General features: G+C 37.7%; 1 protein-coding gene across 10 annotated transcripts in view; it reads right to left on the minus strand.

Annotated features, from left to right (window-relative positions):
- Positions 1-20,684, minus strand: part of VPS13B (vacuolar protein sorting 13 homolog B) — a 739,627-nt gene that overhangs the window by 76,913 nt on the left and 642,030 nt on the right. For 9 of the 10 annotated variants that reach the window (XM_041768645.1, XM_041768640.1, XM_041768643.1 and 6 more), the window contains 4 exons: positions 19,749-19,945; positions 15,149-15,330; positions 13,298-13,647; positions 7,977-8,138 (listed from right to left, as the gene is read on the minus strand). In XM_041768645.1, coding sequence (XP_041624579.1) covers positions 7,977-8,138; positions 13,298-13,647; positions 15,149-15,330; positions 19,749-19,945 — 891 coding nt within the window. Of the gene's footprint in view, positions 1-7,976; positions 8,139-13,297; positions 13,648-15,148; positions 15,331-16,285; positions 16,395-19,748; positions 19,946-20,684 lie in introns of those variants that run through there. The other variant, XM_041768648.1, reaches the window with a different exon arrangement.

The raw sequence follows: 20,684 nt of genomic DNA on the forward strand, positions 1-20,684 counted from the left end.
TTGAACTACTTTTTTTTTTTTTTTTGAGATTCTTGAGATTTGTTGAATAATTTTGGTTTATATTATGGGCACTGTAAATGTTTTGCTGTGGAGACTCTGGATTTTCTTATAATTGCTCTGGAGTGTTAATGTTTTTGATTTAACAAATAATCAATTTGTTTAGACTCAAACTGAAAACTCTCACACATCTGAGTGGTGGCTCAGATTAGTTCAGATCTTAAAGCCCTGGGTACAGGCTGCATCCGGTTTTCCCCACACACATATGGTTCTGTAGTCAGTAGACAGTTGGGCCAAATTATTTTCACATTTTCTGGTTTCCCCATGTCCAACGTTTTCTCCTCACTTTCTAGCAGCCTTGGTGACCTGAGCTCTTTCCCCTGGCACCTTAGGCCAGGAAAACAATGGGCTACTCCAGCACTGAAACAACTGCAATTACCATCAAGGCACAGCCACGAAAAATGGGGAATTCACTCTGCAGATCACTTGCTCAAAGTTCTGATTCCCCTCCAAAATCTGCCTGCTCTTTGTTCAGTCTCCAGAAGTAGTTCATTTGTGTTTTGTTCAGAATTTATAGCTGTTATTCACAGAAGGATGAGTTTGCTAGGCATTTACACCAAGCGATGACTTCTCCTCTGTCTTGGCCCAGGGACTATCACCTCTGTCCCTCCTGGGCTCTGCAGCACAGTCCACACTACTCCCTGTTTGCATTCTCGATCTCCCCCAGACTGTCTTTTCAACTACACCACAGAGATCTTTCCAGGACGCAACTGTGATCCTGTGACCCCTCTACTTAAAGCCATTCCACAGGCAGAAGTATGCCCGTCACATACAGGTGTATCTCCCCAAATGGGCTACCAGGCTCTACAGAACATACTTCCTCTTAATAGTGATGTGCTGGAGGTGGCTCATACTCATTCCTGAACATTCAGGAATTTTGTGAGCTGATTGTTTGAGATCGCTGGTAGCTTGAGATCAGCCATGATGAGAGTATTCACACCATTGAAATTTGCCAGCCCGACATATCAGGTGCTTCTTCATCACCAGCAAAGAGCCAGTTTACCAACACACATCTTTTCAGCAGGACACACAATTTTTATGCCTGAGTTATTCTGAACAAAATCCGAATTCCCTTGAACATGACATGCTATATATATCTCCAAATCCCTGGTTCTGCCTCATGGGCTTCCTCCACTACTGTTCCCTGGACCAACCTCTATTCATCCTTCAAACCTAGCCTCTGTGGAAAGCCAGCTTTGACTTCTTCAAGTATGCAGTTTATCCTGCCTTTGTGTTACCAGTGGCTCAAGACAGCATTACAGCTGCTTCAAACAGCACACAAGAGGTATCACTTACCTTCCCGTCTTGGAGTTTCCCACATGTACTCTGTACTGCAGTCAAATGGGTCAAGTTGTCCTACCATGCCATGTTGTGTCATGCCTCTGCAGCTCTCATACATGTTGGTTCCTTTGTCTGGAACACCACCACCAGCAGCCTCACTTCACTGGTCTAACTCTTATTTAAATACTCATATGTAGAATATAAGAAATAGTGAAAGGGACTATAAGGAAAAGGAGGGAAACTGAGTGGGGAAAAATTGGAGGAAGACAAATCATGAGACACTCCTGATGCTGGGAAACAACAAAGGGTTATGGAAGGGGAAGAGAGCAGGGGAATGGGGTAACTGGGTGACCGGCATTGAGGAGGGCACTTGATGGGCACTGTTATACTATATGTTGGCAAACTGAATTTAAATAAAAAATAATAAGAATAAAATAAAATTCAATACAAATATCCCTTCTACCAGCAAGCCTTGGCAGATTCTCATTCTCATGCTAGATCTGGAAACATTTTCTTTGAGTGCCTATCAAGACCTCATCCACATCCAGAAGCAACGGAATGTACTTCCTGATTTTCTCACTTTTCTTTCTTATGGTTAGTATTTTAATTCAGTTACCTGTCATTTCCCCCTGTATTGAATTACTGCAATAACGTCCTGATAGATACAGATCATGTCTATAAAAATCTGTTTACTTTTCTGACCCGCTTATTAGACAGTAAGTTCTTTATAGAAAATGAATATATTTAATTACACACAAGAGGTCACAATAAATTAACATTTATGGATTAAAACTGAATGGGAGGTTGGGAGACTAAATTGGCTAGAGGGAAATAATGGCAGACAGGTGGGCTTGTGAGTGCCCTAGTCAGGCCTTGGATGCCAGATGATTTGGATATTTAATAGATGATGGGGAGGCTATAAAGATTTTTGGACAGGAAATTGTAATAATTAAGACATTATTCAGGGAAGTTACTTGAGGTATAGTCTTCAAGATAGACTGGAGTGGGGCAAAGCTGAAACTAAGAGAATATTTGAGAGAAAACTTGCAATTGTCATGAGAAGATAACCATGTCAAGATAACCATTACTGATAAATCACTGCACTTGTCACTCTTCTGGTCAGTGTTTGAATTCCTTTTAGTCTGTGTATACATTTTTTCAGGGTTTTTACTTAATTTCTTTCTGCTTTAATAATCTATATGCCATATTTTAAAGAGTTGAGATCTATATAAAAACATAATGAAGTGGAAAAATATCACCTTAACCTACCACTCAAATGCAACCACTGGCAACATTCTGACATATCTCCTTCCAGCATTTTTTATGCATTTGTTCTTATATTGCTAAGGTCATATTATATATGTAGAATTTTATATTCTGTTTTCTGACCAATAGGATATGGTAGCACTTCCTCTTTCTATGTCAAAATGGAAGGTCTGATAATTGTTTATTATTCAGCTGTGTTAGATTTTACTCACCTATAGCTTTAAAAGTGAACATTTTGGTTTTTAATTTTTGATACTATAAATAAAATTGTGATAAATATTTTTAACATATAAACTTTTGCTTTAACTTGGAATTCCTCCTGAGAGCTTACTAGTAGAGGATGATTTACTGAGTCAAAGGCTTTGACCATTTTAATAGCTTCTATGCTTCTTATGAAATTGTTTTCTAGAAAGGAAGTATTAATTCCATTTGCATCTTCTAAACAAACTTTAATATGCATGCCATGTGCCACATAATAGCAGAGGCAAACACCTGAAAAATTAATCACTTTAAACAGTTTTGCCAACATAGAATATTTCCTTGTCTCCCTAAGTCTTTTAAATTTTTAAAACTGTGTGACAATAAGGAATGTGTTCTTTATGATATGTATATATATTTTATAAATGGATATAGAAAGAGTGAAGTGAATGAGAATTACAGCTTAGTTAATGAAATTAACTACTGGCTGGATTTACTATAAGATAGGTAGATACTCAAAACCTTTTATGTCCCTTTAGACAAGGGGAAGATGATCAGATATTCTTTAAAATATTTAATATATTTCTTTATACACATCTACTTTAAAATATTTCTTTATACACTTTAAAATATTTCTATATACAAACAGTGAAATGGGGAAATTTCTATCTATACAGGCCCAGAAAATGTAAAATAAACGCATTTTACTGTTACATGGTGAGTACAGGTTGATTATATGTGATAGATTTAAACTATTATTTGTCACTTCTTAATTTCTGAAAGATTTTGCCAACTTTTCAAGTGACAAAAATACTACTTAGGTCACAGTGAAACAACTGAATATCAAGCCTTTTGTCTATTGAGTTTTGTCAACCCAGGGGCTTAAAACACGACATGGCAAACTATAGTTTGTGGGCCAAATGTGGTGCATGGCCTATTTTTGTACAGCCTGTGAGCTTAAAATAATTTTTATATTTTAAAATGGTCAAAAAAAATAGAAGAAAAGGATTTCGTGATGTGTGAAAATTACTGAAATTCAAATTCCATAGTCTATAAATAAAGTTTTATTGGAACACAGCCACACTTTCATAGGCTGCTTTTGTGCAGAGAGGAATAGCTAGGAGAGAGACAGAAAGGCCCTGAAAGCCTAAAATATTGACTACGTGGCACTATAAAGTTTGCCAACCTCTGTGTTGGAGTAATATAGGATTTTCTATTTTCTTCACTAAATCTGACTACTTTAATAATGAGTATGTCCCAGATGCTCTGCTGCTCCTCAAAATTCTTACCTTGTTACATTTTGCATTTTAAAATACTTGTCATTTTTCATGGGCTTATGAAACTTTCTATTATGTCTATTTTGGAGTAATATTTTATTATTTTCTATAGCTCTGTCTAGAGCCCATTTTCACCTTGCTAGATGGTTTGATTACTGAAGTTAAGTCACTGGTAGTTGGAATTCTGCAATTCTAAAAAATGTATAATCTATAAATTGTGCATGTTTTGAGCATAAAGGTGAATGTAATTCCTTACATACAAGGTAGAGACATTCCAATGTCAGGTTTCATTAGCCAACAGTACTCTGTATTAACCAGGAGACGAAGTCAACTTGATCAACCTAAACACAAATCCTACTGGTTGATGGAAGTGTCCTTATATTTAGTTTGGCTTCATTAAACAAAATCTTCCTTGACTCCACGCTGCACATACTGCCCGTATTCTGGGGAAAGATTCCATAAACTTACACTTATGGTCCTTAGATTCAACTTCATACAATGAGAAGCATTTTTTGAAGACCAGTCTCTTGCTGGTTATTGTTCTTGCCCAACTTGATTTGAAGTCTACTGAACTGGGGTATTTAACGGTCCTTGGTGGTGGCATAAATGATTGTGCAGCTGAATATGTTAAACTATTCCCTAGGAATTCGTTTTGTTCTTCCTTTGTTTGTTTAGGCAAGCAAGTCTTGTGGGATATCCAGCATTTTAAGTGCTTCTGCTTCAGAACATGTGTTAGGAACTATAAGGAGAGTTTACAACTTTTCAATTTTAAAATCAGCTTTGGATTTCTGGAATTGGTTGTATCCATGTTTCTTCCCATCCTGTTGGGACTTACTGTTGTTAGCAACCTCCTGTGTGTTCTAAGATATGCTGACCTCTTTGAAACCTTTCCAGCTGTCATTGCTACTTTCTTGATCTCTGCAATATAAGCTACATTGTTTAGTGGAGTTAAGTTCTATGAACTCTAGAAATCCTCCCTGAGACTATGAATTGAGTAACACCCAAGGTAGCATAAACATGCAGACACAAATGTTCCTAAAACCAAGCCTGCTGGGCAACCCAGGATATGACGTGGAGTCTGGAAAAAGCAACAGTTTGCTCACTTGCAAGTCTATGACTACCTCCAGGTGCAGTTTGAAGCTAAGTGGCTAGTTTTTCTGATCCTCGGATGTAAACCTTTCATTAGAACACAACAGAATTTGCCATTGTGGATGTAAGGATTCCTTGAAGGCCCTCTGGGCCCATTAAGGCAGAAGCCAGAAGGCTTCAGAGGGCCCTAAAACATACTTCCTTCAACCTATGGAGTTTTGTAAAGAGACATCAATTCTTTTTTTTTTTTTTTAAACAAAATTGATCTAAGTTTTAGCCTGAAGATTATTATGACTACAGCTCATTAAAATTTGTATTCAGAGAATACAATTTTCCTCTTTAAGAGGAAAAGAAAGTTTTAATAGATATCTGTCTTGTGTCCAGTTTGTCATAAAAAGGTTCTTATTATTTTTGGTAATAACATTAAGACTTTGCAAGGGATTTACTTGGACTAAGAATCCCACATTGGTCTAGCTTTATTTTTTATTTTTTTATTTTTTATTTTTTATTGGTCTAGCTTTATTTTTTTTTAATTATTTATTTATTTATTTATGATAGTCACACACACACAGAGAGAGAGAGAGAGAGGCAGAGACACAGGCAGAGGGAGAAACAGGCTCCATGCACTGGGAGCCCGACGTGGAATTCGATCCCGGGTCTCCAGGATCGCGCCCTGGGCCAAAGGCAGGCGCCAAACCGCTGCGCCACCCAGGGATCCCTTGGTCTAGCATTAAATGTGGAGTGTTAGACTAGTGATTCTCAGCCTATGCCTTGCAATTTCACAGCTTGGTTATTCTAATTCTATATTTACTTTATAATACCCATGAATTATGCGGCTCAAACCTAGGAGAGCTGTAGAAATAACACTCTATCGAGAAGAAAAGATACAGGACTCGGTCTCAACTCTATGACCATCTCAGCTTAACATTTCCATTTGTCTCCTGATTTATAACATGCCTAACAAGTAACACAAACTACACATAGATAATGTGAAAACAAAACTAGTAACAAATACAAGATATTGAAAACATGCAAAAAATAAAATATGAAGGTGTAGTGCTGGCAGTGGTCAACTGTGGTTCTTTCCTGTTTCTTTCCTTCCCACCCAGACACCGCATGCCCTTAACATGAAGACTCTAGGTCCTCCCCAGCCCTGAACCAGCTGCTCTGTGATCACCCTTCTCTTCCTGGCTCCAGTGTCTGGGAATCTTGGGGGTGACCAAGGGCCTTGTGGGTCTGTGCATCTTAGAGTGACCAGAAGGGGAGCTAAGCCTCTTGCATTTTGCTTTCTGTGGGGGAAGGCCTGAGCCTGTGCAGGTGTGGGTGTGGGGCTACAGGCGCAGGTCAGGGCGACCTGTGGCTGTGCCTTCAGAGAGGTTTCTCCTGTTAGTAGCAGCTCACTGCTGACCATGAAAACTTTCAAACACCAAAAAGGCTACACAACAATATTAACACGGGTTGTCTCTGAATGGTGGCGATTATGGGAGTTCTGTTTTTAAAAATTTTTTGTCACATGTCTGTGTGTTTTCACTTCTGCAATTAATAAGAAAACAAATCCTAAAAAGATTTTGAGGAAAACAAACTGGCCTTTAACTATGTTACGAGGGGCAAACAACTAAGCCACTTAAGAACGTGGAGATTTCTCGAGAGAGACATTAGAAAACAAGGGAATGTCATTCTCTCTAAAAAGACGAGTACAAAATTATTTCATCTGAGAAATTTTTCTAAGAAGTTTCATTAAGAAAGGATTTATGTGGTTTTAATGTCCTATCAGGTTAACTAGAATTAAATAAATATTCTTAAATAAGGATGTACTGTGTCTACCTTTTCAAATTTTATACTGGCAGTGTGACAGTACAATGAAAAAGCAAGCCAGAAATCAGAATCTAGCCGGGGGGTGGGAGTGGGGGGTAAGCAAGAGGGACCCTGAGGGCATAACATATTCTGAAGCTGGTCTATAGGCCAGATGGGAAAACTTGCTCTCTAATCTAATGGCTTTCTTTTAATCACAAGCAGTAGTTTCCTTATTACCCAGAGTTTTAAAAATACATTATTCCTGAGATGACTTCCTAGGATTTCTTTTACTCATTTAAGACCACATCTTTATATTTAATTCATCCTCATATTATCCCTACAGGGCACATCCCTCTAATTATTCCCATCTAAAGTGACAGGAAAATGGAATTATACTACTTGGAAAACAGACATCCTTTGGTATGCCTTTTCTCAGTGACTCCCTGGTCACGGATTGTGAGCTGTCCCTGGAGGGCAAGGACTGTGACTTCCCTGTCTTTGCATGTCCAGGACCTAGGACATGCCAGGTGCACAGTATGTACACAATACAAATCTGAACGAATGTATAAATAATAATAGCCAACACATAATGCTTATAGTACTTCGAGCACTATTCTAGTGCCATCATACACAGTAACTCACTTAGAACCTATAAAATGGGTCCTATCATTATTCCTGTTTTACAGATGTGAGAACTGAAGCCAGAGAGCAAAGGAGGGTTACAGAGACAGGATCAAAGCCTATGAACCTTGGCTCTACAGTCCAGCCTCATAATCACCACACCGTGCTGCCTCCTCAGCACCTGTGCTAAACAGGAGACTGCTCCCTTCCAAGAGAGCATGATTGCCCTATGCTCCCATCTCTAAATGTTTCTGGGTTTCTGTCAGAGGCAGCTATGCTGTGTGGTTCCCTGGGAGACTTAAAAAGGGAAATTAGACACAGGCACACAAATGCAGAATAAATGAATCCCCAACCTTAACAATTGCTGTGTTTGTAAGGCTGTTTCTCAAATACCTGTGGGGATTTGTGAGAGCGCCAGCTGTACTGGTGACTATGGAGACTCGCCAGTAGAATATTTTCATCAGTATCCACCTGGCCAAACCGCAGTGTCTCCTGTGTGTCATTACAGATCACAAAATGGCTGAAGACCAACTCCTCTACTTCAGGGCATTTGTTCTGAAAGAAAAAGAATACGAAAGCCAACGTGTATCAGATTAATTGCAAGATGTTTGGCAGCTGTCTGCCCAGTGGCGATTGTTACAACACAGAAACACTAAAAGATCGGTTGTCATTAGCTCTGGTATACAAAGTATTCTATACTTCCAGGATAAGCACAAAAAATACCTTAAAGAGATCTTAAATGTTCCAAAAATATGTTTTGATTTATACTCCTGCAAAATAAATCATACATACAGAAGAGTGAAAAAACAATGAGATCCCTCAAACTTTTAACATTTTAAAACGAATTAACATGCTACAAAGAATGCTGTACTGAGTAGTGCACGTTTTTTGAGCAGAGTACTGGAGGCTAGAATTACCATGTTCCTGGCCTTCTAAACTCAACAATCAAGACCAATTACCAAAGCCACAGTTTGTACCCTACAGAAAGTAAGGATCATTTAGGTAATACATCCCCAGATCCCTTAAGGGGGAGGGTGGATATGTGTGTGTGTAAATCTGTTCAGGGAGAGATGTAAATAAAACCATAACTTTCCTCTATTGTTAAGAGGCCGAACACACAAAACAGACTAGCTCTGGAGTCCATGTAAGCTAAGTCGCAATTTTCAAGAGAGATAATGTTAGTTGAAAAACGGCTGTTAGTGTCTGTGTCAGCTAACAGTCATCAATCAGCTCGTGTCTCCTATTAATCTGCTGAGCCTCAACAAGGTAGTCTATGTTCCTGTGTTGAGAGATCCCTTCTCAACTGTGTGGTGTCTCCTTTGGTGGCTGTTATATCAAACACTGGCAAAGTGATAGAGCATTTCTGTGCTTCCTCTTCCACCACTCTGCTTAGCTTACAGCTTAAAAAATAAACATACTTTAGGTAAATGAAAAGGAGAGTTAAATAGATGCTCAAGTTGAGAATACAAGAAAAAAAAAATCTTAATTAGCCAATTGGTTTGCAGACATGGGAGGTAACAGCAACTCCTACTTCTCCAGGAGGCCTCCAGTTCCTGGTCAGGGAGCTAAATGTCACAATGCCACTCAGTCACTTGCCATTTTCCCAAGGGGAGGGAGAGTAAAAGGGGACATGTTACTCACAAGCATAGTGGTTTAATAAGAGGCCTGAAGCCAAGGAGTCTAGGGATGAAAGTCCCTGGAATCCAGGCCAGACCAAGACCCAACCTGGAATCTCATCCAGAACAGGTGTCTTCGGGGACAGAATCCATTGCCAGTCAGGCACAAAGTCCCTTAAGTGGGTGGGCAGTGTCTTCTGGCTGCAGTTGATGGAGAGGCCCTGAAACACCTCATTCTCCCAGATCCCCTTGGGGACTTCTCACTCTGTCACCCATCCATTCTCACCAACTTCCCTATTCTCATGGAGCGGAACCCTTCCTGACCGCCACACTAATCACAAGAGAAGAAAGAGTCTTGGGTTAAAGAGAGACCAAAGCGATTCTAACCAACAGTGATCTGTTGTCTACCGTACTCTATGCTGTGGCTTTTAATCATGAGCTATGATTTCAAATCTTGACTGCCAGTGGGGTGTAAGTGCCCTGCCTGATCTGACCCCTGTGCAGCCTGTGAGCCACTGTCCATTTGCCTGCTACGCCCCAGCTCGGTGAGCTCTTGCCTGCTCCTCCAACACCACACAGGCCCTTTCAAGTCATTCAACACATCAAACTCCTTCCTGCCTCAGTGCCTTTTCCTGGCTTGGATCTTTTTTCCTTCACACTTGACTGACTAGCTTCTTCCTTCTTCTGTGTGGCCTTCTGGGAGCACCCCCCAGACCAAGTCGTGTCTCTCTGTTTTATGCTCACATCACACTCCACAATTTCACTTTCCCCACCGGGACTAAGGAATTATTTGTTTGATTCTGGGCTCACTCTTGTCTCCATCATTAGAGTCCCCCTGCTCAAGAGGGGACTGTGTTATTTACAGCTTTATCTCCAGTACTCAGCATAGTGCCTGACACAGAGGGACTTAATAAACACTTAGGAAACAAATATATGAGTAAATGTAAATTTTTAAAATTATAAATGAATACATGTTCAAAGTAGAAACATTAGGAAATATAGAAAGTATGGATCTCTTTTAAGTTTCTCATTTTATACTCAAATAACTGCTATTGATGTTTTGGTGGATTTTCTTCTAGCAACATTTCTCTTCAGAGTGTCCTGTCTGTTACATTTCTAGCTTACTCTATCTAATCCTATCTTACATGTCTTACATTTAAAGGGTTATAAACCTTTAATCAAACTGGAGTCCCAGTGTATAATTATTTTGATGAGATTTTTCCATTTAGCATTATATAATCAACATAAAACTACTCTTCTTAGAAACATTTTTCTCTCCTTTAGGTCCAAGAGTACAAACATGAAGAAAGGGATATGATTCTAAACTCCCACTTAGGTAGATGTCTTGGGATTGAAATTCAGTTTTCACAATGAACTGGGATCACTCTTATGGTAACACAGAGGTTAAGTTACCAGATGAGGCTTGAGTAGGACAAGAAAATCATATTCCTTTCCTCATCTCAAAAAACTGACCTTTAATAAATGATAAGTGTTTTAGAAAAATATAAATGAAAGAACACAAGGGGGTTGTTTACATTCTTCTAAAGAATACTCGAAGTCCTCAGGGAACTGTTTCTCTATTGTTCTTTCATCTGCGTAGTTCATTATAACTGTAATAAGTATAAGCATTTCTTGGAGTATCTTAAATTCTGGTACATTATAAAACGATTCATACGCATCTTATATGACATCATATAGTCTAAGTCTCAGGATGCTTACTCAGATTTGAAATTAAAAGATGGCTTATTTGCATTTAAGATCTGTGCTGGAGTGTTGTACATAAAGACAAACATCGTTCTCGTGTAAGGTAAGACACATGAGCATAACCTTCATTTTTAAGTAAAAATCCACTTTAAATGTTACTTTGTTCAAATGTGGGAATATGGCATTGAAATATAAAGCAAATTGCAAGTGGCATTTTGGGTCCTTAATCTGGCTTCACAAAACATTAATCATTTGCAAAAGAGAAAAAAAAAACCTACAGCCAGAGAAATGAGACACTGATGAAGGCTTCTGTTAATCTTGAACTTGTGACCTAAAGGGGAAAGGCCAAATTGTTTCATGCTTCAACTGTCTGGTCCATCCACACTGGATACAAATGACTTGCCTTAGATATGAATCCAAAAAAAGTATGCTGAGAACTTGAATAACTTATCTTGCTTATTAAGTTCATATTTCTCATTGGCAATAATTAGACTGTATATGAGCACTGTATACATAATAGACTCCAAGCTCGGGAAACTAACCTTTCCCACTAAGGGAATAAACCACATTCAGAACATCTTAGAAACAATGAAATTAATAACCCTCTATAAACCCATTTCAATGTCAAATGTCCTGTAATTTCAAAGTAGTGCAATTTTGTATTTACTTTAGAATGCATAGGGTTAGATGCCTACCACATTAAAACTTGGTGGCAAGTACCCTTGACATGGGAGGAAACAAGAAAATTACAGCAACAATTACAGAAGTGTATCCTCTTGTGGCTCATGTTAACATTGCCAAATCCCTGTATAAATCAGAATCAACTATTCATAGAATGTACCTGTCAGCAATATGCTACGTGACATATGGCTCTACTTAATCAAATATACAATTCCATTTTTTAAAAAACTCAGAATATTCCTTCAAGGCACTGTGTTAGCCAGTCAGTCATTTGCACTCTGATGTGGTTTAAAACATTTAAATATTTATGCACCATACTTTATTTATATGTATAGCTGTGTCTAAGAGAATATTTTTACCCTGGGAGGAAACTTATTTCTGAAGGCCATTTTGCAGTAGTTGCTACACATGAGTCCTCTTATAATGGCCTCGATACCAAGACAAAAATATCCTGGGTTTAAATGCTCTATCAATGACTCTTTTATAAATTTTCTAGGTTTGTTTTTTATTAAATGCATTGTTCAAAATATGACAAAAAACAGAAATTGGAGCCATGGAGGTTTTTTTTCACATCACTATTTGAACCAGCTGCAAAGATTTAGATCACACTAGCTCTTATTTTACGCATGTCCTTTGCAACAAGAAAACCATGGAATGCCCTTAAAAAAGAATTTTAAAATACAAAACAGATGTGTTATCTTCTTTCCCTTTGCTATTGTAGTGCCATGTTAGGTAATTAATTCCTTAGTCTTATATAGGTCTTCATGCATATAAAGAAAAGAGTTTATTCCCATAAACATTCTTAAGTTCGAGGACTCACAGCCCCCTTTACCCCCCTGCCCTGTCTTCACGTGAGGTCAGTGCAGGACGAAGGACCATTTCTCCTGGGAAGTCAGCTCTGCACAAACGCAAGTAGCATACACAGAATGTGGGGAAATATCCCAGCTTAAATAGCAACACAAACTTTACAGAGATACAATATTCTACTGAAAATCAATAAGGAAGCAGAAGTGATCTGTTCTTGAATTGCTAAGCATGTTATTATCCAAACATTCTGTGAAATCATTTTCATGTTAGCGGCATGGACAGGTTCCTCGTTTTAAATATGCCTTTCAGCAGAGACTTGTAATTCATCCCCTTTTTATGATATAGCTAATTCTGGCAAGAGATAAAAGTAAAAAAAATATTGATTTAACTGATTAAAAACGGCAGAATGATAATAGGAGAAAGACCAGAAGACTATTGGGGCTTGCATATTTCTTCTTACTGCTTTTTCCCTTTGAAAAGATGAAATGCTTATTATCATTTTATCATTATTATCATGAGTAAGGCTCACACAGGTCCTAGATTTCTGCAATGGATGCTTAGACAATTTGATACATAACTGAGTTGAAGCTTTGGCAAAGCCAAGCCATAATACTTGGAAAACATTTCTGGGAATATGTTACTTTCCACACAGATGTGGTACATTAGTCACAAAAATGTGGGCATGATCTCCTATGCATGTGTAGAGAACCCATTTCTCCAAAGCTTTTAAAAATAACATGCATCACTTTGCCAAACAGAGAAAACCCCAAATATTATGGTGCCCATCAAACTCTTCATTCTCTCACATTTTTGTTTATGCTTAACTTACTATTAGAAGTGATAATACAGAGTGCCTAGTAAAGATCACATGCAGACAAGCTGTAAACTGTTTTAGGATGCACATACCTGTTGCCAAGCTTGTACTGCAGTGTTTAGAGAGTGAACCACATGCTGCCCAAAGTTTACAAAGATAGAGTCCACTATGATGATGCAGTCAAGCAGCTTTTCTACTGCCTCACGGGAAATGGCAATCTGCCCGAAGATGCTGAAGGATTTCACCATGCTTTGCATCGTAACATTTCTGCATTCAAGAAGTTTACAGTCAGCTTGAGATGAGAATCGGATCTCCTGACAGACAGGACTATTGTTCCACTGTCGAAGATATAAGTGAGGTGCTTTGAAGGAAATAATCATGTATTCTAGTTCAGATGGTACATTTTTATCAGAAATAAATGGCTTTAAGTATTGCGGTGGAGCTGTTGGGAAAACAAATAGGAAAAGCAGCAATTGAGGTGAGCCAATATTTTATGGAAATAAAGACATGATGTTTATTTACCTTTCGGTTACTGAATTCACTTTCTGCCATTTAATAAATCCTAACACTCTCTTGAAGGCATTACGATATTTGAATTACCATTTGATATTTTCCAACAAAGCTGTTTTGTTCAACTGGCACATCTCAAACATATTTTGTCAAAGTTCACGTTCACTTTCACAGACAAAAGTTTGATCACAGAAGACAACAGATAAAATGAAGAGGGGGTGAATATCTGAGGAGAGTTTTATGAAATGCTCTGTATCTACCAACCAAATCTCAAAAACAAAAATATGACTCGAAGAGTTAGAAAAAGCAGGTTAAATTCCTTTTTCTTTTCTTTTTTCTTTTTTTTTTTTTTTTGCTGAAAAAGCAAGATGCTTAACAGCAGCTGTGTTTAGTTTTAATCTGATTTTTTATTTTATTTTATTTTATTTTTTTTAAAGTGTTGAGCTTTTTTTTTTTTTTTTAAATTTATTTATGATAGTCACAGAGAGAGAGAGAGGCAGAGACATAGGCAGAGGGAGAGGCAGGCTCCATGCACCGGGAGCCTGACGTGGGATTCGATCCCGGGTCTCCAGAATCGCGCCCTGGGCCAAAGGCAAGCGCTAAACCACTGCGCCACCCAGGGATCCCTAATCTGATTTTTTAAATCTGATTTTTTTTTTTCCATTACATGTTAGGTTGAAAACCCAAATCAAAATGTACTAACTAGGGACCGTCTGGTATAGACTTTTAGGAATAATTATTCATGTGCAACTGGCAAATTTTTAAAAGACCACTTTCAGTGTGTGGGAAAATTTAATCTTCCACCTTACCAACTTGTAAAAATGATGGTCCCTTAAATTTCTGCCTATCCTTTGTAGAATGTATTCATGCTTTTGAAATCAGGTAATATTGGATACTTTTGGAATATATCCATCATTAATGTAGTGGCTCAGGACACAGAATAGAAACAGATGTATTTCTTTCAAAAAGATCCTAATCGGAATAACACTAAAACCTGAATTTTTGTAACTTCCTTGAAAATTCTTACTAGGAAGCATGAAAAATCATGTCAGTTTAATAATTACTACTGGTAATCTATATAATAGGTCCATATGATGGTTTAAAAGGGGTACATCTGTTATATGAAGTCTACTTCAGAATAATTTTGCCAGTGCTCATTGTTAGAGGAAATGAATGCCTCTTCTAAAAATTTCCACCACCACATCGGTGGTAGTCAGTAGGGAAGGAGCTTTGAGTAGTAGAACTAATCAACAATCACAGCACTTTGAAACATCAATACTGCAATATACAGAATGAAAATCCTTCCACATCTTTTTACTAGTTGAAAGTAAATAAATTATCTGGGTAGAAATTGATGAATTGGGTTTTGAGAACACTGAAGAAAAACATTAAGTATTAAGTGCGTGCTATTCTGATGCTAAAGTAAAGGGTACCTGTGCCTAGTTGATCAAGGTGATGACAAAGATGGAACTCCAGGTGAGCAAACTGGAAGGAAATGCTAAGAGATGGGACAAACCATGGGGTAAAACAGGAGTCGACTCTGGTACAGGCAGCCAGGGCTGTTGGAGTTACAAGTTGGTCACAAGTGCTTTGAGAACCAGATTCACTTGCAGAGCTATGGGAAGTAAGTAATAAAAGAGTATCAGTAACCTAGATTTTCCAATACATATAAGTAAAATGTCTTTCTATGTGGGTTTTTAAAGTTAGCAGCTATAATCCTATAATTAATCTATTATCATCAAATCTTCTGTATTTACTTGCATAAACTAGTTGTTTTTAAAAATTAAGTTCATGTTGATTATTGGCTATAGATTATTAGAAAAATTTCACAGGATTCCTCAAATGCCAGGTCATATTGACCTACCTCCAACCCAATTTTTTCCAACCACATATCACACAACTTATGGACAACTTGTTCACCTATTAGTTCAAGGCCAACACAATTTTTTAAAAAAGATTTTATTTATTTATTCATGAGAGACACAGAGAGTGAGAGAGAGAGAGGCAGAGACATAGGCAGACGGAGAAGCAGGTTCCCCGCTGGGAGTCCAATGCAGGACTCGATCCCAGGACCCCAGGATCACGCCCTGGACCAAAGGCAGACGCTCAACCACTGAGCCACCCAGGCTTTCACATGTTCTAATGTTGTGAGAAATTACTATGTAATATGCGCAACAAACCACCAAAGAATTGGCAGAGGTAAACAGAGTTGAGCATAAGCAATTGGTAATAAAGTTAACTGGACAACTTTGATATATATATCAAGGTCTGCACAGTTATTTGTGTTACATGATAATTGTCTGTAATTTGTGAGACTTTAACATAGTCACATACTTCTGTATTAGTCATTTGTATCATTTGGAGTGAGGGTATGAGGGGGAAACAAATTAGATAGTTGTTCTGGTCCATCAGAAGACACTGAATTGATTCCAAACCCAGGGAACCTAGCAGAGTGACCCAAAACCTGAGAATGTGGCCCACTCCTCTTGTTTCCCTTATTTTTCTCCATAGGGTCAGTTACTGGGTAAGAAACTATAAATTCCAATTAGAGTGTGTAGTTGCCGGCTACCTTCTGTTTGCTTGCTAGATCCACACTTTCTACCCTTCCCCATCTTCTTCTCTGCCATTGGACTGTATTAACAAGCTGCTTTGTCCTCTGGTTCAGCTAGTAGGAGGTGCCTATGGGAGATCAGAAGGCAAGAGGAGAGTAGAGTAAGGGTATGTACTCCTCTGGCTTCTTCAGGCCTAAGAAGGGGATGGGTCCCCAGGATTCCTAGCCCTACCGTACGTACCATCCCTTAAATCCTGCCCACACTTTTATAAGTAGTCCTTTCATTGAACTCTCCTCAATCTTTGAGTGCACCTTCTATTTCTTGTCAGGACCTGATAAAGGGGGTTTATTTAGGCTTAAGCAATGGGTGTGGGCAAATACAGAACATGATTAGATTAAAGATAAATAGCTGAAATGGCTATCTTGATCAGGGCTTAAAGGTTGTATCTCTTGTCTCTGGTCCAGTACACAGCAAACAGAAGTCCCCTACAAGGTCAATACTATTGTGGAAACTAAGCTTGAAGTTACTCTACTTCAAACGCCGTCTTCAAAAAAGTGTAATTGTTACCAATCGTTCATTTTCATATGATTGAGGAAGAAACCATTGTTTAAAGATGGTGGAATGTACAAATATACAGGCATTGAATTAAAGATAATATACCTGTATGGGATAAACAGTAAAGTTTAAGAGATTGGCTCTTTTTTCTCCAGTCCTTTGTAATGAAGACTACCTGCCACCCTTTGGGCCAGTTAGTCAGTTTCTCAAAGTTGGGGATGGAGCCAGGACTTTAATCCAGGTCTTCTAACTTGGAATTCTTTATTAAATACTGCTCCTATATACATATATACAGTGATGCCATTAACACTGAGCAACCCTACACTGTTGCAACTTTATGCCAACTGTGGACAAGATGCTCTTTGCTTTTTAAGATTAAGCTTCATGGGATTTATTTTTATGAACTTTCTTCCTGGAACGTACAACAGTCTGATGCATATCCTTTTTCAACCACTGAGAATATTACTTATAAGATAATCTCTAATCATAAAAGCATCAGGTTTTTGTCTAGTTCTAAATGTCTTGTGACAGAATATAATACTGAGGCTAACTGTAGTTTTCTTTCTGCATGAAAGGCTGACGTATTATTAGAGCATTAATGTTTTCTTTCTAGAACTGGTAGAATTTACTTACTGTCCCTTTTGAAAAGTGTCTTAGTAGGGTCTTATGATGTTGACTTTTAAACCAACTCTTTAATTTCATTAATATCAAATTCTATCTGAAAATGGTTAATGTCAAACAAAGCAAGATCAATTGTGAACTATTAGGTAACTTGAAAAATCCCAGGTGAGGACAAAAGATCTGTGATTATAATGTCAAAAGCCTGGTGAAAAATTGCCTGAATTTGATTGTCTGCATAAATTCCATTCCCTAAAGGTTCCACATTTTTGTAGTGCTAAGCTTACCACAAAAGTAATTGTTATGAATGTTTCAGATGCAGAGGAATTAACCTTGTCTAAAAGGCTTCTTTCAATGCTGAAAATGCATTCTTTCATAATTAGAATCAAGAAATGATTTCTAATTTGATACTTATATTAATGAAACTCAGATTAAACAATTTTTTTTGTTGGGCGCCTGGGTGACTCAGTGAGTTAAGCATCTGCCTTCAGCTGAGGTCATGATCCCAGAGTCCTGGGATTGAGACCTTCAGTTTCCTGGCTCAACTGGGGGGTCTGTTTCTCTCTCTGCCATTCTCCCCTGCTTGTGATCTCTCTCTCTCTCTCAACTCACTCTTAAATAAATAAAATCTTTTTTTAAAAAGTTACTAATTTTTTTTTTTTTTTTTTTTTTTTTTACTTAGAGCTCTTTTTCTGAGACCTTCTGGCTTCTGACTAGGTAAACTGTACTTAGAATATGTAATCTTCTATGTATCTGCTGACTCCTCACAGGGTGGGTATTTTACTCATTGCTGCATTACACTTACAAGTGAAATTAAGATCCCACTCCTCTAACATATTTTTACTAGTTGTAATCAACTAAGTAATATAATAGGAAGGTAATTATTCCCAAAGAGCCCAAATAACCTAGAAATAGAATATATAAAGTATAAAACACATTATTATTAAGCACAGAAAGTAATCACTGGAAAAGACTGTGAGGCTACTGTAAAAGGGTTAACAGAGGTTATCATTGTGATATGACCATGCCTGGTGGCATTCTCTTTATTTCCCAAATGCTCTTTAACGAACATATAGTGTTATTAATTTCAAAAAAAGAGAAAGAACCCACAACTCATTATAATATAAAGTAGGAATCATAATACGAAATTATATGCTATAATTATAACCTTATAAAGGCATATAGTCATGGACAAAAATAAAGGTAAAAGAGAAAGAGAAAACAGGTGATTTGCAGGAAGTTACAAAGGATGGATGTTTTTTCTCATGTTAGTGCCAGAACGTTGCTTGGGGGAAAAAAGAAAGGGATTATACAGAAGGAGGAAGATAATGCTAAAGCCAGTTCTTCAGGAGGACCAGGAGGTAGGTCATGGAGAGTGATGGACAGTAATGTGGGCCTGGGCCCATGGTACATGCATTCTCATATGATCCCTCCTGTTCCACTCACTGTGATTTAGTATCTTTTTCTTGTCTTTTGTGGGAGCGTCAACAGAAATGCTTACCTCATAGGGCCACATAAATGAGAAGATGTGGTAAAAATAGGTTATTGAAGCCAATCTTTTTTCTACTCTAAGTTAGCGGATTGTCAAGCAGGCGAACACTGAAAACAAGGACAGTTTGGCCCTCTTTTGCCACAAACCAGATATCCTATAGGAGACGTGGAACAGGAAGTTATGGGGACATGACACATAACACCTGAGGTCTACAGCTCTAGAGATTCATTACAGCCAAACTGAATCTAGAACTATTAAGAAATCCTTTGGATAGGAGTCATTTTAGTTAGCCAAGTTTTTCTAATGTCTAGAGCTCTTTTAAAGTTTTTTTTTTTTTTTTTTAAACACATCTTAAGAAAGAAGTATTCCCAAAATGTATCTTTTTAGAAGTAGGCAATACAATTTATTTAACCTTTCTCTTAATGCCCCAGGGTTATCACTACACATACATACTGTTTACTGTGTCATTAAGAGTCTGCTGAGGAATTAATGGCTTTTTATATTTTTTGTTCAGAATGGTTCAGGGTTTTTTTTTTTTTTTTTGGTAGTTTGTTTTTTGCCCTTTTTGTTTTTATACTTAAGGAACAGGTTCTTATTGTGAGGGCTCACAGGGCTATACTATGAATACAACGCAGGATTTTTAGTATGCAAACTTTGCTATATCAACATCTGTCTTGTGTCCTAGTTCTCATCTGTAGATCACACGGATGCAGCTGCTAGCCAGCCAAGATACCGCTAAGTGAGGGGTCACTAGATACAATGATATGATGACTGTTTCCTACTATAATGTCACTATTTCGTTTTTCATTGAGTTACCTTTGGTCATCAGCACCATTTTGACTGCTGTTCAAGACAATTCTCCAAAGATCCGAGGATACTAGTTTCTTCTGGTCACTCACAAGATTGATATCCGGCAACTGTAGCTCACAGACTTTGCTTTCAGACAGACTAAATTCTTGAAATGCAACAAAAACCTTCTGGAGTTCATCCCAGTATTCCAAACTACAAGGAATCTATAATAAAATAAAGATTTTAGAAGTTGCAAATAGAAACTATGATACAGTTCTGTATTTGTTGAAATGCATATTAAACTATAAAAGTTATAACATGAATAAGACTTTTAAGAAGGGATAAGTCTGTAAAAGACAGTAGTTTCGAATTTCTTTTCATGGTTATACTCACTTTGTTTACCTACTTTGTCTTAAAGGACCCATTCAGGAATAATACATGAAAACAGCCAAGAAAGTTTTTAAATGAAAGAAAAAATGAAGAACAAATTCTATCAGGTGTTAAGTGTACTATCAGACTGTAACAGTTAAAAGATAAGGTTTGAGTAGTGACCTACAAATAGATTAGAAGAAATAGGAAAAACAGTATAAGATGTAAGTACAGATACATTTTACTATGTAAGGAAAATACCATTTTTGGGGGGTTAATTTATTTATTTTTAAATTTTTAAAATTTAAATTCAATTTGTCAACATATAGTATAACACCCAGGGCTCATCCCTTCAAGTGCCCTCCTTAATGCCTGTCACCCAGTCGCCCCATCACCCTCCATCCACCTCCTCTTCTGCAACCCTTTGTTTGTTTCCCAGAGTTAGGAGTCTCTTTTTGTCTCCCTCTCTAATTTCTCCCCACTCATTTCAAACAAGTAGGAGAAAGACAGGAAATGAAGTTGCAAGGACTGTCTAGCCATTTGGTAAAATCAAAGAGGGTCCCTACAGCACTCTAACATAAAAGTAGATTCCAA

Source organism: Vulpes lagopus, chromosome 9 (genome assembly GCF_018345385.1).
Source record: "Vulpes lagopus strain Blue_001 chromosome 9, ASM1834538v1, whole genome shotgun sequence".
NCBI lineage: Eukaryota > Metazoa > Chordata > Mammalia > Carnivora > Canidae > Vulpes > Vulpes lagopus.